The 23,599-nt window shown below is 36.9% G+C and overlaps 1 protein-coding gene across 3 annotated transcripts; it reads right to left on the bottom strand.

Annotated features, from left to right (window-relative positions):
• ADAMDEC1 (ADAM like decysin 1) lies at positions 1-21,624 on the bottom strand. Of its 3 annotated transcripts, none has more exons than XM_032635444.1 (14): positions 21,513-21,608; positions 21,162-21,280; positions 20,542-20,618; positions 12,417-12,495; positions 10,909-10,985; positions 9,546-9,732; positions 9,309-9,368; positions 8,541-8,612; positions 7,907-8,076; positions 7,463-7,544; positions 6,618-6,748; positions 5,474-5,651; positions 3,468-3,551; positions 1-157 (listed from the first exon to the last, which is right to left on the bottom strand). In XM_032635444.1, the coding sequence occupies exons 1-13, from the start codon at positions 21,595-21,597 to the stop codon at positions 3,471-3,473; spliced, it is 1,398 nt and encodes a 465-aa protein (XP_032491335.1). In that variant the 5' UTR covers positions 21,598-21,608; the 3' UTR covers positions 1-157; positions 3,468-3,470. The 3 variants fall into 3 exon arrangements, with proteins under 3 accessions (XP_032491335.1, XP_032491337.1, XP_032491336.1); XM_032635446.1 differs by lacking the exon at positions 1-157 and adding an exon at positions 2,047-2,233 and having other exon boundaries at positions 21,513-21,624; XM_032635445.1 differs by lacking the exons at positions 1-157; positions 21,162-21,280 and adding an exon at positions 2,047-2,233 and having other exon boundaries at positions 21,513-21,598.
• Positions 21,625-23,599: the final 1,975 nt, after the last annotated feature.

The following is a 23,599-nucleotide window of genomic DNA, read 5'->3' as shown; positions in this document are numbered from 1 at the left end:
GGAAGTGTTCTGAGCACGTTTAAGGTAGGCGAGGCTAAGCTACGATGCTAGATGTATTAACTGCATTTTCAACTTAACGATGGCTTTGTTGGGACATAATCCCATCATAAATCAAGGAAGATCTGTATGAGATTTCCATCACATGATTATGGTAGACCTAGACAACAAGAAGAGCACAGGTTAGTAAAATGTAGTATAATAGGAAGTGATAAGTTTTCAGTGTGTCCTTTGCTTCTGGGACTGCTAATTTTATGGGTCAACTTGACTGCACCACGGGGTGTCGTAAGGCTCAGTGAAGCAGATTCCTCCTCAAGGTTGGCGGGCATCATCCAATCTGTTGAGGATCTGAACAGAACAAAAGGTGGAGAAAAAAGAATTGTCCTGGTTTTTCTTCCTGCCTGCCTGCTCGAGCTGGGACACCTCATCCCAACTTCTCCTGCCCTTGGACTGAATTACAGCACCAGCTCTCCTGGTTCTTCAGATGGTAGATCTGGGGACTTCTCAGCCTTCATAACTGTGTGAGCGAATTCCTCACAACAAAATTCAATTTCTCTCTCTCTTACATAGGTAGGTAGATAGATAGACATCTATAAATATAGATGTAGATATGTATTTATCATACGTATATGATAAATAGATATCATACATATATGATATATATCTATCATAAAGAGTGAATAAATGTAAATATAGTATGTATGGTATTTCTCTGGGGAGCTCTAATATAGGTTTTAATATAATGTATTTAATTATACATTTTTTATGGGTTGCTTTTTTAGTAATGGCTGTGTTTTACAACCAATGCTCGCTGTCTCCAGCATGCCACTGGTTATAATCCTTGTAGGTCAAGCAGTTTTACTATAAGAAGCCTCTATCTGAGCATGAGGTAGGGGAGAAATAAACCTAAAGAAACCCTTTTTCCTTGGAAGATTTGGGTGGAGTTTGTATCAGACCAGTGGACAGTTGGGGATATTGACAAGTCCTGGCTGCAGCAGGGCTACCAGCAACATCAGATGTGCAGCTTCATTGTAACACTTGTAGTTACAAACCCACCAATAATAGGGAAGCAAGGAAGAGGGGAAGACAGCCGACAGGAGCAAGCAGGGTTTTCTGGAAGGTTTGCTTGTTTCAAAACCTAATCTTTAGAAGTAGGTTTAAGTTCCTGTTCTCCCGGCCCAGGCATCAGTGGAAATGTGGGCAATTATTTTAATTGTTAAAAAAGGGTTTAGAGAAACTTCAAAAAGAAGTCTAGTCTTGTGTGACTGGCCTCAAGTCATTTCATTTTGGGCATTAAAATATGATGTGACCTTTTCCATCTCCATCACGATGCCCAGCTCTCTGTGGCAATGCTGTCAAATGACCAGAGGGAAGACTGTCTAATTATGTGAGGCTTTAACGTCTAGCACAGACCTATGGCAAAGCTAGAAAATATTCATTTTTGAAAATGACCACAGAAAATCCTCCGAAAGTTGCGCTTTTATTCATTGACATTGTGGTTCATTAAGCCAATAGATGAATGAAGCATTCCTTGGTGGCTAAATTCCAGTGTAAGCAATGCAGACTTCTTCAAATTAATGTTAAATGTGATGGTGAAAGGATTACACATGACAAAATTAAAAATGCTTAATAAGGGGCTTCCCTGGTGGCGCAGTGGTTGAGAGTCTGCCTGCTGATGCAGGGGATACGGGTTCGTGCCCCGGTCCGGGAAGATCCCACATGCCGCGGAGCAGCTGGGCCCGTGAGCCGTGGCCGCTGAGGCTGCGCGTCCGGAGCCTGTGCTCCGCAACAGGAGAGGCCGTAACAGTGAGAGGCCCGCGTACCGCAAAAAAAAAAAAAAAAAAAAAAAAAAAAAAAAGAAAAAAGTGGGGTTAAAACACATGTCACTTACCATTTTCCAATTCTGAATTGAGCCTGCATAATTCAGCAGAACATTTTGAGGTGTTTTAGTCAAAGGCTAATTTCTTTTGTTCTCCAAAGAACAGAGCTAAACAACAGCTTCATGGTCCTTAAAAATACACTAAAGATCAGGCTTAGAAAACATGCAGCTTCTCTAAATACATTTATTGACCTGTTGGCTGGAGTGGTAAAAATATAGGAAGCATAATGACAAGTGAAAAGCAAAATATATCTCAGGGCAACAGTGAGAATATGCAAGATTCCTGGCATGTTTAGATTTCTTGATTCTTGTCCTGGCAAGTAGCATCTCAATGAAGTGGATTTTTGGATTCATTCTCTGATCAAAAGAAAAAAGTTTGGAAGCCATGGTTATTATAAATTATAAAATATTATGTAATAATAATAAATATTTATAGAATTTAAAAAATGCTAACAACCCTACTGAAAGGCAATATCATTAGCTTCATTTTACAGGTGAGAAAACTAATTAAATAACTTAGCTTAAAGTCCCTAGTTTGAGGAAGAACTAAGAAAAGAATTGAAGTTTCCTGAGTCCAAGTCCAATTTTCTTTCCATGATACTAAATTGCCAATCTTGCCCAGTAATGGGGCATGCCCACCTATCATTCCAAGCCCCTAAAGAGTTGAATGGATGTTTTCTGTGATGCTATGCTTCTGGTCTCTGTGACAGAGGAAGAAAATGGGCCTAATGTCTAGCATTCCCTGCAGAGTGGACCACACCAGGGGTTCAGCTGAGTGCAATGATGCTTGGTGAGAGAATGAATGATGTTCCTCATCTTATGACCCCTCTGATCCTTTCCTTGAGGAAGTTATAGTCAATGGTTTTTGAGTCGATTATTCACTTTATAATCTCTCTGCAGTTTCCGTCCCAGAAAAGATTCAGGAAATTCAGGAAAGGGTGGGGATTTGTAAGAATAGCTCCTTTAATATAATTTATCCTGAACCTTTCCCCTATTTATAACTTTTTGTTCTTGTTGCCATTTTTAGATTTGGAGACTGTTTTTCACTGAAAGGAATATATTCAAAACAATTAGGTTTCCTAGTATAACTTATGTAGGAGTGTGTAAAACACAAAAATAATAAGTGAATTATGAATTATTGAGGCATTTTGAAAGGAATAAAATTGCTAAATCTTGTAGTGTGTTCTTAAATGTTATTTTCTGACTACGCTGCAAGTTTCAATGATCAGCACTTAAGAACAAAATTTGCTCTTCAATTGAGACCTTTTTAAATAAAATTTTCTGTTATATTACTTTATATTAAACTTATAACTATCTAATAGAAACTTATACAAATTTTAGCACAGATTACAGCAGTCCTGATCTAGTAGATGATAAAGTAGCCACTTTTCTCATTTCTATATTAGTATACACACAACTCTGAGTTATTTATGTTCATATTGATGGCTTTTTTCATTCCTGAAACTGAGTCATTTAAAAAATGTAAAATATATTGTGTTTTAGTGTATTGTAGAACTCAGTGTCACATCTTTCTTAAATCACATAGAAGTATGAAAATATTTGGAAACAAAGAAAGAAAAAAAAGTCTTACGTGTTATGGTTTACTGGTTTCTCCACAGTCATCTTCAGGTTTTAACATACAGGTCATGGCGTCACAGCAAGGATTGGCACATTCCTTTAGAGCACACACACAATGCAAAAGTGGGTTCAAGTATTTTTTTTCCTGTAGACTATGTGCACATAATTCTGGTACAAGATGACAGTGAAATTTCACTTTCTAAACTAAATTACTCTGCTATACAAATTCCAATGGAAATGACCAAGGAAATTTAATAATAGAAAAAATGCTGAGTAGTGAAAACTACCTCCTAAAAGGACAAAAATAGAATTATCCAAGAATTATCCCAAATAAATTTGCCCACGTGGTATTACATGTAAGTTAATTTAAAAGCTCAAAGGGCAATATTTCTATACTATTCAAACAGCTTGAAGATAGAGAAAAAAATTTTCTTAATCCTCAATTCATTTTACCAAGCCTGCATAATTTCGATCATGAGACTTGGTAATGAATATACACATACATACTATTCTCATTTATGAATATAAATGCAAAAACTTGAATAAAATATTAGTAAAACACTAGCTTATTAATATAACAACTCTCTATTACAAACTATGCAGAGGTTTTTTTGTCACCAAAAATGCAAGAGTGACTCAGCTCTACAGAATAAAGTAATATAATCCATCATATTAAAAGGCTGAGGGGAGAAAACAACTAATATTATAGTGATAGATGGCAAAAATTAGTACAAATTAGGTAGCCATTATTTACTTATTTAAGCGTATATTAGTAAACTATGAACAGATTATGCATCATTATGATAAAATCTATCTGATGAATAGCAAAAATATATTCAATAATATAAACTATAAGACAAGAATTATTTATAAGCTATGTAAAGCAACTATACTGCAATAAAAAGTAATTTAAAAAAATTACTCGTAGTAAGAATGAGATAAACATAAGTCTAACCTATTGTAAGGTATCACGTCATTTGTAAAATTTCATATCTCATTATAATTAAGAGAATATTTGCAATATTCTTTACAAATGATTGTTGCACCATGTAAACTTTTAATATAATTCAATAGCTTAAAATTTCTGAATAAATAAACTCAGGCATAGAGAGATTACATGCCTTCCCCATTGTCATAGAGCCTCTTAAAGTAATGGATAAGTCTTGGGTTGCAGTAGGCTTCACCAATTACTAGCTTTGTATCCTTGGATCTAGTTACTTAAATTTTCTGCGTCTCACTTCTTTTCTAAATTGGGAAAATAACAAACCTATTTTGTAGATTTGTTGTGAGTAATAAGGAGATTGTGATTATAAAAGCATTTTGCAGATTGACACATAAAAATTCTCTTCAAATAGTAACTCATTTTCTCAATCTTAAAAGTAAAAGAAGATTGCTAAGAAAATAGAATGCTTTCTTTTAGAAACCTAATCTGGGATTGCTAGTAAACATTCTATAGAGACATTCTTTAGAGTACACTGATGCCTTGAAGGGGTCAGATTTTTATGAAGATTAGCAGAAGTATAGTAATTATCTTAGACGTTCTATGTTAACCCATTTTCTACAGGTTTGTGTGATTTTTCTCCTGTTTTAATTTCTCCTCGTTTACACACTGGTTTGATGAGAGAAGGCCAGCTCTTTTTCTATGGAGAGAACTTACTTCTAGACTTTTAATTGTTATTGCTCAACAAATGACCGGCTGTGACTTTATGTGATTTAGGAATTTCTGACTAATATATTTAGGAAAGATCATAAGTGACATGTTATAGTTAATGATTTACTTCTTTACACTGAACTTCATACAATCATGTCATAAGTGTATCCTGGCTTTGAAATGCTTTTCAAAAGATTACTAAAAGCAGTACTGAAAACAAGTGCAAGCCTACTTTTTACTAAGATGTCAAGTTTGTCTTTAAAAAGAATTTCCAAAAAAACATTTTAAAGGAAGAAAAAGAAAACAGTATAATTCTTATGCAACAATAACTCTTTAGTAAATTTTTTAAACCGTGGATATTTTCATACCTCAGGAGAGCCACAATCACAGACTTCTCCTACTTCCAGAAGTTGGTTCCCACACACTGGTTTTATCATCATATTTTTAGGAACCAGTGTTTTCAGCAAGCATCTTGGTTTTTGAGATAAAATATATTTTTTATAATGTGAGCGACTGACTGTACTGAAATCCTTTGGGAATTTTGAACTGTAACCAGAAGAAAAATGAGAAATATCATGACACACAGTGATAAGTGAACATGAGAATCTGACTTGTCTAACGATATTACGTAGTTCAATGAAAATTCCAAATTTAGTATAAATGGGCCATGTTATATGTGGAGCTTCATAGAGCAGGCATACTATGCTGGTTGAAAAATTCTTTTCCTAGACACCCAGTTGTAGAGTTGGAAGAATTTAAATTCCCGTGTGGATTCACTTCTGTCCTAAAGGGCAGCAGTGATGAGCCTCGCCATTTGTTATCATTCACTCATCTTGCCGAGGGCTAAGAGGTAGGCGATAATAACAATGAATAGTGAAAGGAAATAATTGCAGAATTAGAGGTTCTATGGACATATTTATCTTTCTATTTATGAACACTTCAAAAGCAAGGTATGTTTTTTCATTTTTCTATCCCAGGTCCTTGCAAAGTGCCTGGAATTAAGAGGCAACTATTAATAACATAAAAATGAATTGATTGGTGATGGGGATTTATAAGGATGTTGTCATCATCTTAATTAGATAAATAGTTTTAGCAAATATATTATTTTAAGCTAAAATTATTTTAAGTTAAAATAACATCACTATACTTATAAGCTCTATCTTGGCATATTTGGAGATCTTAAATAATGAACTCTGCTAGCTGGTAAATCCTATACATCAAGAAGCTGGAGGGTGGGGATTTCCCTGGCAGTCCAGTGGTTAAGGCTCTGCACTTCCAATGCAGGGGACACGGGTTTGATCCCTGGTTGGGGAGCTAAGATCCCACATGCTGTGCGGTGTGGCCAAAAAAAAAAAGAAAGAAAGAAAAAGAAAAGAAAAAAGAAGCTGGAGGGTGAATTAGCAGGAAACAGCCCTACATAAAAAAAAAAAAATTTCCATCCAACTATATAGACTGCATCTGAATTCTTTAAGATTTAAGAAATATTTTTTCTCTAGGGTGACAAGGGCTCACCTCAGATACTCATTCATCACACAACTCCCAGAGAGACACTTGGTGTTATATGGAACATCAGGCATACCGAGGACATGACCCAACTCATGTGCCATCACTCCTGCAAGAGAGACACTATTCTTTCTCTTACCCTGGAAAAAGAATAGAAATATCTATTACTTCTGATTTTATTCAGTTATTTGTTAATTTTTGCCAGTGTTCAGTGTTACAAAAAAATAATTTGACAGATGAAAATTATTGAATCATTGAGCTTCTTGCCCTGTCATTGGTTATTGAAAATTGTTGCATAAACATTTGAAATGATTGCCTCCTGGGAATCTAACCATTGAGCCAGTGCTCAATCAATATTTGCTGAATTAATGATGAATTCTTGATAAACCATGGTTAAATTATGGTAATTCCATTCTTTATAAGAAGTACTAAAATACACCATAGTATGTACTCAAAGACCTCCAAAAACTATTGCCGTGATGCCTATGACATTGGTAGTGTTTGGCCATATGACACCAGCATGCACTTTGTCTGACCTTCCTGGCCACAGATACTAGGGATGATTAATTTGAAGTTGCCTTGGGCCCCAGAGGGCACCTGGATTCCCTTTATGTCCCAGTCTTCCTGTTCTCATTCCCTAACACAAACTAAAGAATGAAACCTCTGGGATAGTCAATGTGAAGAGATATTCTGTTTCATAATCCAAGGAATCTTCAGTGTAGTGATCTAGCAGGAGGTTCATTTCTACTTTTATTTACTGACTCAGCAAATATACATTGTGCTAACTCTGAATAAGGCATTGTGCTTGTCTTCCTGGAGGTTATAGAACCTCATGGAGCTATATTTTTACAAACCTCAATAACGGCAACAGACGATGGGGAACACAAGGAATTCAAGGCTGCCAGTCCTGTAATTCGATTTTTGAAGCCAACTCCACTGTGTGAAAGTTACAGGTACATTGTCACAATTTGAATCTTTGGAACCATCAGCTTTTTTCAACTATGTTTGAGATTTCCCTAGTTCCCCTATCCTTTTCATATTCATGAGGCCCCCGAAAAGCTTCTGCTGTTCTATAGCATTATAATGACCACAGCTGGCTATCCCACATCCAAGAGTCGATTTTACTGTTCTGACATGGGTCTCCAATAATCTCACAGGTGAACTGCTATTAGTAGAACTTTAGGCTCTCTGACAACTGATCAGGGAGGTAGAATTGAACAGGAATGTTTGCCAAGAAACATTTGGGATAACTATCTTCTCTGCCAAAATAGGCCTGGCCCTGTCCAGCATGTGCTCACCTGAGTAGCTGAGCGTGGTCATGGATCTTCATCTTCCCCAGGTTAGAACGATGCCAATCCAGAAAGTTTTTAAAGGTGACAGCTGTGTTGGGTACCACGTTTATCTTATCACCATCAGACCAGACTTCCATACCTATCAAGACCACTTGAACATCTATGGTATTATAAATCTGTGGAAAGAACATTTTTCTTCATGAAAATGTTTGAGATTTCTTTTTTTAAAAGTTTTGATTGAAGTATAGTTGATTTACAATGTGTTAATTTCTGCTGTACAGCAAAGTGACTCAGTTATATATATATATTCTTTTTCATATTCTTTTCCATTATGGTTTATCCCAGGATATTGAATATAGTTTCCTGTGCTATATAGTAGGAGAGATTTATTTAGTATTTTAGATATTTTACTGACCACAAGTGATGCATAAATGTATCCGAATTTTGAAAATAGAAAACCTAGAAGTTGCCTTTGCTACAGTATATGTGATTTTACCTTGATGTTGATCATTATCTGCTAAATTTCCCAAAACTGCTGGCCTTAAGCCATTGTGACTCTCCCAGCTCCTTATTTGGTGAACACATAGGGAAGCCCTAAGCTCCTGTGTGGAAATATATGTTTAGAGAACAAATATCTTACCACATTGAGTAGGTTTATCACATCAAACACAAAGCTTCTTATCAAAGTTACATTCCTGTTATACATGTTATACTGTAAAACACAAAATGCAAAGAGTAATTAAAACCACAAATTAAAGTGAGAAAGCTGATGGGGTACAGGATTTTACATTCTAAGAAAAATTACACGTTTCAATGTAAATAAATGTCTATTCATTCCACGTCTATCTTATATAAGAATCTATTTCAACAAATTCTAATTCAGATGTAAGAAGTTTTTGGCAGGAGAACAATTTGGCATTCATATAAAATTTCAATTCAAACTAAGTTAAATAAATCAAATTAATTTCAATGTTTTTAAACCAATTTAATATTATTAAAATTTGGTTATAAAGCAGTATTTGAGAGTTAGAAGCACAGATTCTAGTATTTTTGAGCATATGAACATAATTTGTAAAGTACATATAGTTTTATGTCTATATTTATGTATTATAGTGAGAACTTTAAAAAGATATTAATAACCCATTCTTTTATGTTTCTAGTTATTTTGGTTGTTTTACTGTTGCTATCTGGCATTAAGTATATTTCCAATATCTGAATATTTTGGCAGAAGATTTTAAAGGGGGGGATGAATGAAAACTATTTTTGACAAAGCAGGTAGAACAGACAAGACAGTCAGGTGGACAGGCTTTGTATTTTCAGCTAGAATAGTTTATTGCTTGTGTCCACTTGATAAGAAAACTTAAAAGTTGACTTAACTGGCCAAAAAGTACTTATATTTCATACTCACAAAGGCATTATCCAGCACCAAAAAGAGATAGATGTATTTCTCAGCCTGAAGAAAGTCTTGCTTTACAAAGAGTGAAAGAACATTGTTAATATCTTCAACCTAAGACATTAAAAAGCTTACAAAGAGATTTAAATAAGTAAAGAAGGGTTGGGCTTTACTCGTACGAGTCATTGCTGGGTGCACCAGTGTTTCATACATCATTGCTGAAATGAATGTTGGTCGGAAAGCTTCACTCACCTCTGGCCTTTTGAGTGACCTTGAGGTTCGAATAAGGCCCTGTTTCCTGCCAACATTTCTTATACCACAGGTGTGATTAGCTGGGTCTAGCTCCTCCTGGTTGTATATGAGGACAGCATGTTCTTCTTGGTCTGTGCTTTTCAGAGGCTTTATCATGTATCTCTGATTGTGATGTGTGAAGTATCCCCTGCGAGATACACAGGCTCATATTTCAAGATTGTCTTCCAGAGTCACATCCACTGACCAGAGTGGAGGGATACCTCTTCCTCAATCCCAAACTCACACATAGAGTTTTCATTTGTAGGCCTTGCAGCTAACTTTTGCTAACTTAAGTTGTACTCAGTATTTGTCAGTACTAAAATAGAGCCTATTTTAATTACCTAGAGAATTCTGAACAAGAAGTACTAAGATGAAGCTATCCCAAAGAATTTGGAATTTACACCATAGTTTATTTTCACATTTAGCAAATATTTCTTGGCAGTTTCCAGACATATAATGGAAAATGCAGTAAAGGCATGTTTAGATACCAAGAACCCCAGAACAGAGAAAGAATGGTGAGCAGATCAGCCAGAGGAACAGTTTATAATTAGTATTAACTTAAAGATTTTCTCTTCTTAGAAGGAAAATTAGTTCAGAAATACAAAGTAAATCCATATGATGGAATATTAGAAAGCCAACACAGCTGTTAAAAATTACATCTATGAAGGTATTTTATGATCTGGGAAAAGGCTTATGATGTCATGTGGTATGTCCCAGGTTGGCAGAAGAATCATGTATATTTTATTTCATATTTCAATCATGTAAAAGATATATTTGTCTATATGTATAAAAGGCAGCAACCATGACAAAATGTTAATAATAGCTATACACAGAGGTAAAATTTTATGGTGGATATTTTTGTATTTGTGCTTTCTCACACGTTAAAAATTTTCCCTAATTGGCAAGAATTATTTTAGTAAACAGAAATACCACACAGACAGACACACACACATACCCATACACACAAACTTCTAAAAATTATGTTCAACCATGACAGTTGCAGGGTAGAATCTTTAAGAAAATGAAACAGGTGGTTTTGAGGAGTGAGTGGTAGAGTGGGTGATAAACATGAAAATTGGTCCAGATATCATCAAGCTGCAGAATGTAGTACTTGTTTAAAAATTGCTAACTTTAACTTTTACTAGAACCGCAGATAATGAGTGCAAGGATGATACATTATTCTTCACTTTAACCACATATATTCAACATTTTATCGATGGAGACAATTTTACCAAGATAGTAAGAAGATATGGTGTTCAGAAAGACTCAATCTTGTGTAACAAAATGGTGCTTGATGTTTAACATTTTTGCAAGTGGCACTCACCTCAGCCCATCACAAGTACAAATGCTGGCAACAGAATCCTTTTCATTTAGGACGTGTCCTTTATAGTAGCAGTGTTCCTAAGGTTGGAAAAAATGTGTTTGTTTGTTTTTTTTTTTTAACTACAAAAATAAACATATCACAGTTGTGTTGAAAGCTCTTATCTTGAATATGTAGGAAAGTTCTTCAAGTAGTGGCTGTGGCCAGACCAGCTCCCAGAAACAAAAACACTGAGAACCTCAGTGGTTTCATGAACTACTCCATGGGGAATTTGAATCTACATGGACTCATGGCAAGAGTGGATGCTGCGTTTGAGAAGTAGCCAGTTCCCCCATGGGATCTATAGCACTCCTCAAGAGCTCTCAGGTTTGAGTGTCAACTTTTGAGAATATAGTTCCCTTATGCAAGCTCCACTGTGCATCACATGTCAATAAAATGAGGTATTCATTTTTCCAGATTCTAGAGTCCTCAGGGGGCCACATCACCACTCCTGAGCCCCTCAGACTAACTGGTCCAACTCATTATTTTAACTAGTGTGTTAGTGGCATCCCTTTACCAGCATCCAAAGCCCAGAGAATTTATCTACAACTAGAGATTCACACATGGTTGGCACTTCGTAGAAGCAAAGTAATGGGTCACTTATGTAGAATGATCCAAGAAAGCTAATGAATAAACTCTTGCTCAAAATAAACTGACTTGCCTCAGGGTCTGAAAATCCATCTGTGTCTTTCTTTCCTTTGTAAGAAACCTTATCATCATAAACATTTTCTTATAGACGACTTGGAAAAGGTACCACATTAAGATATCACTGGCCATTCACACTTGAGCATGAATAAATTTATCAGATATTTTCCCCAGAGGTCAATGTTAGCAACAATCCAGACATCCATGAAATGAGAGTCTTGACTTGAGAAGGGAATGGAGAGTCATTCTGTGGCATAAGTCTTGTCTGTTTTTTTTATAGAAACATAGATATTTGGGGCACCATGGAGGGTGGCTCTGAGAAACTCATTTAGCTTGGTAATACTCTATGAATGAATCCTTTTATATTCTCTTCCTGTTTTTCCCTTGGCCTTGATTCTCTATGTCTGATATCTATACCTTGGCATTATTCATATGATGGTAGTTTAACCAGATAAAAAATTATATTAATTAAATAATTGATATACCTTTTCTGATCTCAGGATAAATGCATACATCATTAGAAAACAGTAAACAGCGACATGAATGACCTTTCAAGAACCTAGGGGACAATATTTCTAACCTATTGATAAGATGGTTTAAGGGAAAGCAGACTTTTGGTTGCTTCTAAAAATGCAACACTTGGAAGCCTCCTACTACTCCTATCTTTTAAAAAAGATACAATTTTTTTCATCTGTTATCTCATTGGTCTTAGATGAGCATCCTGTTTTCAAGTCCTTTAATTTTTTTTAAGTTGCCCTTGAACCTATGAATCTTATGATGTAAGCAGCAGATCCAAGTAAGAGTCCCAGAAAGCATTCCGAACCTACCATGTTCTGAGGGCTTGTTGTGATTTTCTCTCCTCTGGGTGAGTAATATGTTTCAAGGTAGTCTGGCCCCAGGAGATGCCTGTAGAGAGCAGAAAGCTGCATGATACTCTCATGGTGGTAATAAAGGCTAATATTCCTGTAAGATCATCAGTACTAAAGGAATGATAATGTCTACAGTGAGAAAGAGCTGGCATTCTGACCACTGGTCCTTTTCCAATATCAGAAGTCTGCTCCTGAAGCAAACCAAAGCATTAGTTATACCTCTTAGATCTGAGGAAAGAAATACCCTGAAATACTTTTCTGATAGAAAAATCACATAGGAATTTTTCTACCTTCAAATGGATTATTTTGGGATTCTTTGAACCAAGGATATAGCCTCCAAAGGATCTCTGTAGGGTGTTGGGCTGTAAATACACATGAAGGACCATTGCATTCAGGGAGAAGTTTACTGACTATTATAGAACTTGGTGGAGCCCCATACCCTGGGATCTATGTCAAACTTGTGTGCCCTGAATGAGCATTAGATATATGTTATTATAAAAGTAATGGAGGAGAGGACCTTCAAGATGGCAGAGGAGCAAGACGGGGAGATCACCTTCCTCCCCCAAAATACATCAAAAATACATCTACATGTGGAACAACTCCTACAGAACACCTACTGAACGCTGGCAGAAGACCACAGACTCCCCAAAAGGCAAGAAACTCCCCACGTACCTGGGTAGGGCAAAAGAAAAAACTGACACAAAAGAATAGGGACAGGACCTGCACTTCTGGGAGGGAGCTGTGAAGGAGGAAAAATTTCCACATACTAGGAAGTCCCTTTGCAGGCAGAGACTGTGGATGGCAGAGGGGGGAAGCTTCAGAGCCACAGAGGAGAGTGCAGGAACAAGGGTGCAGAGGGCAAAGTGGAGAGATTCCCCCACAGAGGATCGGCGCCGACCAGCACTCACCAGCCTGAGAGGCTTCTCTGCTCACCCGCCGGGGTGGGTGGGGGCTGGGAGCTGAGGCTCCAGCTTCAGAGTTCAGACCCAAGGGAGAGGACTGGGGTTGGCTGCGTGAACACAGCCTGAAGGGGGCTAGTGTGCCACAGCTGTCCGGGAAAAAGTCTGGAGCTGCCTAAGAGTCAAGAGACCACTGTTTTGGGGTGCACAAGGAGAGGAAATTCAGAACACCGCCTAAATGACCTTCAGAGATGGGCGCAAGCCACAGCTATCAGCGCAGACCCCAGAGATGGGCATGAGATGCTAAGGCTGCTGCTGCTGCCACCAAGAAGCCTGTGTGCAAGTATAGGTCACTATCCACACCTCCCCTCCTCGGAGCCTGTGCAACCCGCCACTGCCAGGGTCCCGTGATCCAGAGACAATTTCCCCGAGAGAACATATGACTCACCTCAGGCTGGTACAGGGTCACACTGGACTCTGCCACTGCAAGCTTGCCCTGCATTCCATACCTCTCCCTCCCCCTGACCTAAGTGATCCAGAGCCCCCAAATCAGCTGATCTTTAACCCCCTCCTGTCTGGACGAAGAAGAGTCACCAGAGGGCGACCTACATGCAGAGGCGGGAACAAATCCAAAGCTGAACCCCAGGAGCTGTGCGAACAAAGAAGAGAAAGGGAAATTTCTCTGTGCAGCCTCAGGGGCAGCGTATTAAGTCTCCGCAATCAACTTGATGTACCCTGCATCTGTGGAATACCTGAATACACAACTAATCATTCCAAAATTGAGGTGGTGGTCTTTAAGAGCAACTGTAGACTTGGGGTTTGCTGTATGCGACTGACTAGTTTCTGATTTTTATGTTTATCTTAGTATAGTTTTTAGTGCTTCTTATCATTGGTGGATTTGTTTATTGGTTTGGTTGCTCTCGTCTTTTTCTTTCTTAATTAGAAAAATTTTAAATTTAATACTATCTTTTTATTTTAATAACTTTATTTTACTTATTCTTTTCTTTGTTTCTTTCTTTTCTCCCTTTTCGTCTGAGCCATGTGGCTGAGCGGGTCTTGGTGCTCCAGCCGGGTCTCAGACCTGAGGGGGGAGACACGAGTTCAAGACATTGGACCACCAGAGACCTCCTGGCCCCTCATAATATCAATTGGTGAGAGCTCCCCCAGAGATCTCCATCTCAACACTAACACCCAGCTCCACTCAACGACCAACAAGGTCCAGCACTGGACACCCCATGCCAAACAACTGGCAAGACAGGAACACAACACCACCCATTAGCAGAGAGGCTGCCTAAAATAATAATAAATTCACAGACACCCCGAAACACAACACTGGATGCGGTCCTGCCCACCAGAAAGACAAGATCCAGCCTTATCCACCAGAGCACAGGCACCAGTCCCCTCCACCAGGAGCCTACACAAACCACTGAAACAACCTTACCCACTGGGGGCAGACACCAAAAACAATGGGAACTACGAACCTGAAGACTGTGAAAAGGAGACCCCAAACACAGTAAGTTAAGCAAAATGAGAAGACAGAGAAATACACAGCAGATGAAGGAGCAAGGTAAAAACCCACCAGACCTAACAAATGAAGAGGAAATAGGCAGTCTATCTGAAAAAGAATTCAGAGTAATGATAGTAAAGATGATCCAAAATATTGGAAATAGAATGGAGAAATACAAGAAACATTTAACAAGGGCCTAAAAGAACTAAAGAGCAAACAAACAATGATGAACAACAGAATAAATGGAATTAAAAATTCTCTAGAGGGAATCAATAGCAGAATAACTAAAGCAGAAGAACGAATAAGTGAGCTGGAAGTAAAATAGTGGAAATAACTGCTACAGAGCAGAATAAAGAAAAAAGAATGAAAAGAATTGAGGACAGTCTCAGAGACCTCTGGGGCAGCATTAAACACAACATTCAAATTATAGGGGTCCCAGAAGAAAAAGAGAAAAAGAAAGAGACTGAGAAAATATTTGAAGAGATTATAGTTGAAAATTTCCCTAATATGGGAACGGAAATAGTTAATCAAGTCCAGGAAGTGCAGAGACTCATACAGGATAAATGCAAGGAGAAACACACCAAGACACATATTAATCAAACTATCAAAAATTAAATACAGGGCTTCACTGGTGGCGCAGTGGTTGAGAGTTCACCTGCCGATGCAGGGGACACGGGTTTGTGCCCTGGTCCAGGAAGATCCTACATGCCGCGGAGCGGCTGGGCCCATGAGCCATGGCCGCTGAGCCTATGCGTCTGCAGCCTGTGCTCCGCAACGGGAGAGGCCACAACAGTGAGAGGCCCGTGTACCGCAAAAAAAAAAAAAAAAAAAAAAAAATTAAATACAAAGAAAAAATGTTAAAAGCAGCAAGGGAGAAGTAACAAATAACATAGGCGAGAATACCCATAAGGTTAACAGCTGATCTTTCAACAGAAACTCTGCAAGCCAGAAGGGAATGGCAGGAGATATTTGAAGTGATGAAAGGGAAAAACCTATAACCAAGATTACTCTACCCAGAAAGGATCTCATTCAGATTCGATGGAGAAATTAAAATCTTTACAGGCAAGCAAAAGCTAAGAGAATTCAGCACCACCAAACCAGCTTTACAACAAATGCTAAAGGAATTCTCTAGGCAGGAAACACAAGCGAATGAAAAGACCTACAAAAACAAACCCAAAACAATTAAGAAAATGGTAAATGGAATATACATATCTATAATTACCTTAAATGTAAATGGATTAAATGCTCCAACCAAAAGACATCGACTGGCTGAATGGATACAAAAACAAGATTTGTATATATGCTGTCTGCAGGAGACCCACTTCAGACCTAGGGACACATACTGACTGAAAGTGAAGGGATGGAAAAAGATATTCCATGTAAATGGAAATCAAAAGAAAGCTGGAGTAGCAATTCTCATATCAGACAAAATAGACTTTAAAATAAAGACTATTAGAAGAGACAAAGAAGGACACTACATAACAATCAAGGGATCGATCCAAGAAAGAAGACATAACAATTGTACATATTTTTGCACCCAACATAGGAGCATCTCAACGTAAGGCAAATGCTAACAGCCAGAAAAGAGGAAATCGACAGTAACACAATCATAGTAGGGGACTTTAACACCCCACTTTCACCAATGGACAGATCATCCAAAATGAAAATAAATAAGGAAACCAAGCTTTAAATGATACATTAAGCAAGATGGACTTAACTGATATTTATAGGACATTCCATCCAAAAACAACAGAATACACATTTTTCTCAAGTGCTCATGGAACATTCTCCAGGAAAGATCATATCTTGGGCCACAAATCAAGCCTTGATAAATTTAAGAAAATTGAAATCGTATCAAGTATGTTTTCCATCTACATGCTATGAGACCAGATACCAATTACAGGAAAAAAAGTACAAACACATGGAGGCTAAGCAATGCACTACTAAATATCCAACAGATCACTGAAGAAATCAAAAGGAAATTAAAGAACACCTAGAAACAAATGACAATGAAGACACGACCACCCAAAATCTATGGGATGCAGCAAAAGCAGTTCTAAGAGGGAAATTTATAGCAATACAATCCTACTTCAAGAAATAAGAAAAATCTCAAACAACCTAACGTTACACCTAAAGCAGTTAGAGAAAGAAGAACAAAATCCCCCCACAGTTAGCAGAAGGAAAGAAATCATAAAGATCAGATGAGAAATAAATGAAAAAGAAAGAAGGAAACAACAGCAAACTTCAATAAAATTAAAAGCTGGTTCTTTAAGAAGATAAACAAAATTGATAAAACACTAGCCAGACTCATCAAGAAAAAAAGGGAGACGACTCAAATGAGCAGAATTAGAAATGAAAAAGGAGAAGTAACAACTGATCCTGCAGAAATACAATGAATCATGAAGGATTACTATAAGCAACTGTATGCCAGTAAAATGGACAACCTGGAAGAAATGGACAAATTCTTAGAAAAGCACAACCTTCTCAGACTGAACCAGGAAGAAATAGAAAATATAAACACCAATCACAAGCATAGAAATTGAAACTGTGATGAAAAATCTTCCAACAAACAAAAGCCCAGGACCAGATGGCTTCACAGGTGAATTCTATCAAACATTTAGAGAAGAGCTAACTCCCATCCTTCTCAAACTCTTCCAAAAAACTGCAGAGGAACTAACAATCCCAAACTCATTTGACAAGGCCACCATCACCCTGATACCCAAACCAGACAAAGATATCACAAAAAAAGAAAACTAGAGGCCAATATCACTGATGAACATAGATGCAAAAATCCTCAACAAAATACTAGCAAACAGAATCCAACAGCACATTAAAAGGATCATACACCATGATCAAGTGTGGTTTATCCCAGGAATGCAAGGATTCAATATATGCAAATCAATCAATGTGATAAACCATTTCAACAAATTGAAGGAGAAAATCCATATGATCATCTCAATAGATGCAGAGAAAGCTTTTGACAAAATTCAACACCTGTTTATGGTAAGAACCCTCCAGAAAGTGGGCATAGAGGGAACTTAACCTCAACAAAGTAAAGGCCATATATGACAAACCCACAGCCAACATCATTCTCTATGGTGAAAAACTGAAGCCATTTCCACTAAGATCAGGAACAAGACAAGGTTGCCCACTCCCACCACTATTAGTCAACATAGTTTTGGAAGTTTTAGCCACAGCAATCAGAGAAGAAAAAGAAAGAAAAGGAATCCAAATCGGAAAAGAAGTAAAACTGTCACTGTTCGCAGATGACATGATACTATACAATGAGAATCGTAAAGATGCCACCAGAAAACTGCTAGAGCTAATCAATGAATTTGGTAAAGTTGCAGGATCCAAAATTAATGCACAGAAATCTCTTGCTTTCCTATACACTAGTTATGAAAAATCTGAAAGAGAAATTAAGGAAACACGCCCATTTACTATTGCAACAAAAAGAATAAAATACCTAGGAATAAAACTATCTAAGGAGACCTTTATGCAGAAAACTATAAGACACTGATAAAACATATTAAAGATGTTACAAACAGATGGAGAGATATACTATGTTCTTGGATTGGAAGAATCAACATTGTGAAAATGACTCTACTACCCAAAGCAATCTACAAATTCAATGCAATCCCTATCAGATTACCAATGGCATTTTTCACAGAGCTAGACCAAAATATTTCACAATTAGTGTTGAAACACAAAAGTCCCTGAGTAGCCAAAGCAATCTTAAGAAAGAAAAATGGAGCTGGAGGAATCAGGCTCCCTAACTTCAGACTATACTACAAAGCTACAATAATCAAGACAGTATGGGACTGGCACAAAAAAGAAATATAGATCAATGTAACAGGATAGAAAACCCAGAGGTAAAACTCATGCACATATGGTCACCTTACCTTTGGTAAAGGAGGCAGGAATATACAATGGAGAAAAGACAGCCCCTTCAATAAGTGGTGCTGGGAAAACTGGACAGCTACATGTAAAAGAATGAAATTAGAACACTCCCTAACACCACACAGAAAAATAAACTCAAATTGGATTAAAGACCTAAATGTAAGGCCAGACACCATCAAACTCTTAGAGGAAAACATAGGCAGAACACTCTATGACATAAATCAGAGCAAGATCCTTTTGACCCACCTCCTAGAGAAACGGAAATAAAAACAAAAATAAACAAATGGGACCTAATGAAACTTAAAAGCTTTTGCACAGCGAGGGAAACCATAAACAAGATGAAAAGACAACGCTCAGAATGGGAGAAAATATTTAGAAATGAAGCAACTGACAAAGAGTTAATCTCCAAAATATACAAGCAGCTCATGCAACTCAATATCAAAAAAACAGACAACCCAATCCAAAAATGGGCAGAAGGCCTAAATAGATATTTGTCCAATGAAGATATACAGATTTCCAACAACATATGAAAGGATGCTCAACATCACTAATGATTAGAGAAATGCAAATCAAAACTACAATGAGATATCACCTCACACTGGTCAGAATGGCCATCATCAAAAAATCTACAAACAATAAATTCTGGAGAGGGTGTGGAGAAAAGGGAACCCTCTTGCACTGTTGGTGGGAATGGAAATTGGTACAGCCACTATGGAGAGCAGTATGGAGTTTCCTTAAAAAACTAAAAGTAGTATTACTATACGACCCCACAATTCCACTACTGGGCATACACCCTAGAAAATCATAATTCAAAAGTGTCATGTACCACAGTACTCATTGCAGCAGTATTTGTAATAACCAGGACACGGAAGCAACCTAAGTGTCCATCAACAGATGAATGGATAAAGAAGATGTGGCACATGTATACAATGGAATATTACTCAGCCATGAAAAGAATTGAAATTGAGTTATTTGTAGTGAGGTGGATGGACATAGAGTCTGTCATACAGAGTGAAGTAAGTCAGAAAGAGAAAAACAAATACCATATGCTAACACATATATATGGAATCTAAAAATAAATAAATAAATAATGGTTCTGAAGATCCTAGGGGCAGGACAAGAATAAAGATGCAGACGTAGAGAATGGACTTGAGGACATGGGGAGGGGGAAGGGTAAGCTGGGACGAAGTGAGAGAGTGGTATGGACATATATACTCTACCAAATGTAAAATAGATAGCTAGTGGGAAGCAGCCGCATAGCACAGGGAGATCAGCTCGGTGCTTTTGACCACCTAGATGAATGGGATAGGGAGGGTGGGAGGCAGACACAAGAGGGAGGGTATATGGGGATATATGTATACATATAGCTGATTCACTTTGTTATACAGCTGAAACTATCACACCATTGTAAAGCAATTATACTCCAATAAAGATGTTAAAAAAATAAAAATGCTTTACAGAACAACAGCAACAAAAAGTAATGGAAAGTCACACCAAGGTTTCAGTTTATCTGGGTGAAAAATATTTTCAGTAAATTCCGAAAGCAGCAGGGCATCAAGTCATTCGTGCAGCTCTCTTTGTTTTACTCTTTGCATATAATTTCCTAGGGAAACATCAAACTTCTTAGATAATATTAACACCAATATTAGCATCTAATGTTCAATATGCTTCATGTCTTCTATGTCAAATTACAGTATATAGAGTCTAAAGAAGATTTATTTTTCCACATTCTCTTAGGTATAATCCAGTGATTAGACTGTCAGGAAATACAACTTACTTGGCTTTTTGTAGGCAAAGAATGACTTCTTCTCCGTTTAATATCATCTGATACTGAAGTTCAGGTTCATATCTTCCCTAAAAATATGTAATAATGATAATTTATGAGTCTATCTAAAATAATTATAATAATATAGGTAGCTGTATAGAATAATAATTACAAATGTAATAGAAAGTTAATATCTATAATACATTTAAAAAATGTTAATTAATGAGATAATATGATTTCTCTATTATAGACAAAAGGCAATTCAGGGGGGTCAGGGGGTGAGGGTAGGGAGAAGACATGGGTTTGGTGGGCTTGGCAAGGAATGTCTTCTCCTAGAAATACTGCCGTTCTGTCCTCTTTTTTTGTTGTTGTTCCCCCCACAGACTTGGAGAAACACCCAAACTGTTTTATTTTTTCTGATCCAGTGTGGGAGTTAACTCCCTTCCTGCTGCTTAACTGTAAAAGCATTTAGAAAAATCCTATGCCCTCTCCTGGCAAAGGGGAGCATTCGTGTAAATGGGCTTCAAGACTGAAGTACTAGATGTTGACTGTGACATCACTTCTACTAGTAAAAAGGTCCTTTACTGTCTCTTTAGATGACAGCAAAATCCCACGGTCATCCCATTGCTTACCTCCTTGCCTTGCTTCTCTGTCTGGTTGTTCTGTATCTCTCTTTTGTGTAAAATGTGTAGTTTTTTAGGATGAACTACTTCATAGGGCTCTAGTTCAGGAGTCGGCTTTATGGCTATTGCTAGAAAAAGAGAGGTAATACTGACAAAATATTTAAAGGTTTTTGTTGGTTGGTTTCTTGAAACTGAGTGGAAGACAATTTCCATTGAGAAGGGAAACATTGAGAAGAACAAGTTACTCCTCCATTTCAGCTTTGATAACAAAGAATTTTTCTTTAGTTTTCTCTCCCTATTCTGGAAAGATGTGACAATGATGAAACAATTCTTTGGAACTGTCAATATATTAGTACTTACCTTGAGCTTGAACGATGAGCCAGAGGATGGAAAGCAGGACCAAAGACATGCTGGCTGTAGGTAGCTGAGACGTCCCACACAACATGAAGATTTGGTCTCCCCAGCTGTCCAGTTTTATCTTCCCCTACTTCTCTTTACAAATTGAAAAAAAATAATAAGGATAAAAACCTAAAACCTTCTTTGGAAGATTGAGTAATGTTTCCTAATGACATGGGGAAGCTGCTAAGAAATTGCAGTGTCAAGATTATGAGAATGTTCCTCATCTATGAGAAGTGTTTATGTCTGTGGTTACAGCTTAAGGAGTCACATCTGGACAGCTGCTTGGCCCTGATGCTCCTATAGTAGTGGGAAAGTACCAACTGAGGCTGAGATGTGTGTGCATATGTTTACATATTCATTAAATTCAGCCATTGGTCATGCCATGTGGTAATGTTATAGAAATTGATCCATACTTTCAGAAAATATTTCAGTAGTCTGTACATATTTTGAAAAATTGGCACAGAGAAAACAATCTGTAAAACAAGCACCAGGCAAAGTTTTATAAGCTAGGATATTATAATTTCTCTGACCCTCACTTTCCTTATCTGTGAAAAGGGGATGATGATAATGATACCTACTCTAAGTTTCTTATAAAATTCATACAAGGTAACACACACACATGCACACACACACGTAAAACTATAAGGAAATGTGCAAATGTAAATTCTCTTGACAGGGCTAGCCTCAAATTATACTGCATATAAAGTATTTTTGAAACGCACTATGAGTTCTACTGAAGGAAAATAACTTTTTCTGATTACAAAAATAATACATTTTCATGGTCATAAGCATCAAATCAGTATACTGAGGGAAAGAAGTTGGTCACCCAACAGCCCAACATCAAGAAGTGACTTCTGTTAACATTTTGACAACTTATTTTCATCTCTCTTCCATGCACTAGTAAAAGAAAGGAAAGAAAAGAAAATTAAACTTTATAAACTATAGTTCTTACTGTAGAAAAGGTTTGGGGAACCTGTTATTTTTTGCATAGCATTATAGCATAAACATTGTCATCCTATTGTATATTAATATGTTATTTTAATGACTTTAGAATATTGCCTTGCGTGTAATGTTTTGTATGTCGTTATTTGTATATTTCTATGATTTTCTGATTCTTTTGGATAACTTACTAGAAATGGTATTATTTAGTTAAAAAGGTAGAACAATTTGAGTTTCTTGGTATACATTGATCTGGTAATTCTCAGATAATTAGCTCCAAATTACACCCCCATTTGCAGAGTTTTCCCAATCTAAAAATCTGTGCTCTTTAACTACTGAGTTTAGTTTTTACTGATATATTTGGGAGTTTGCTAGCATTGGACTGTAAGTTTTATAGTTACCTCTCCATGTTTATGCTTCTTTTTGTTCTTCTACGTTCTGTTGTGTCATTTAAGCTTTCTCTTTAACTTTATATATATATATATATATATATATATATTTATATATATATATATATATTTTTTTTTTTTTTTGCTGGTGCAGAAGATCAACAGTCTACATATATCCTATAGTAGTTACCATTAAAATTTCACAAAATATAATCTTAACATCTCTACCGTCAAATAGTACAAGACCTTGGAATGGTGTAACTCTTATCAACATCTCACCCCTTGCCATCTTACATGTTGTTGTCAGGTATTTTAGCTCTACCATGATTTTCACCCCTAAGTTAGTCATTATCATTAGTTTGTGTTTTATACAGATAATACTATTTGAAATTACTCACAATCATACCACCTTCTTTGCTTATAGATCCTTTTAGCATTAGTATTTTTAAAATGTCTTTATAAAACATATTCTCTGACAAATCATTTCTTAGAGTAAACACTACTGTTTTTTTAAAAATTTTTTCTGAGAGTATTTATTTCACCCTATTCTTTAATGGTGGTTTAGCTGGGAATACAGTTTTAGAATGACAATTAATATCTCAGCATTTGTAAGCTATTTTACTGGGGTTTTTTTTTTTTTTGACAACTAGTGTTGCTGTTGAAAAGTCTGCTTTCAGACTATTAAACACCACATTAATATTTGGTTACTTATACAGCTAG

The sequence above is a fragment of the Phocoena sinus genome, chromosome 6 (genome assembly GCF_008692025.1).
Source record: "Phocoena sinus isolate mPhoSin1 chromosome 6, mPhoSin1.pri, whole genome shotgun sequence".
NCBI classification, from domain to species: Eukaryota; Metazoa; Chordata; class Mammalia; order Artiodactyla; family Phocoenidae; genus Phocoena; species Phocoena sinus.
This window is presented reverse-complemented; position numbering and strand designations above follow the sequence as displayed.

Coding starts and splice junctions, on each gene's coding strand:
- ADAMDEC1 (XM_032635446.1), bottom strand. CDS start 21,597: ATGTTGTGTGGGACGTCTCAGCTACCTACAGCCAGCATGTCTTTGGTC. Junction 20,619..21,161: donor CAGAGAAGCAAGGCAAGGAG/GTAAGCAATGGG, acceptor ACATATTTTTAG/GGAAGATATGAACCTGAACT. Junction 5,652..6,617: donor GTGATGAATGAGTATCTGAG/GTGAGCCCTTGT, acceptor TTCTGGTTACAG/TTCAAAATTCCCAAAGGATT.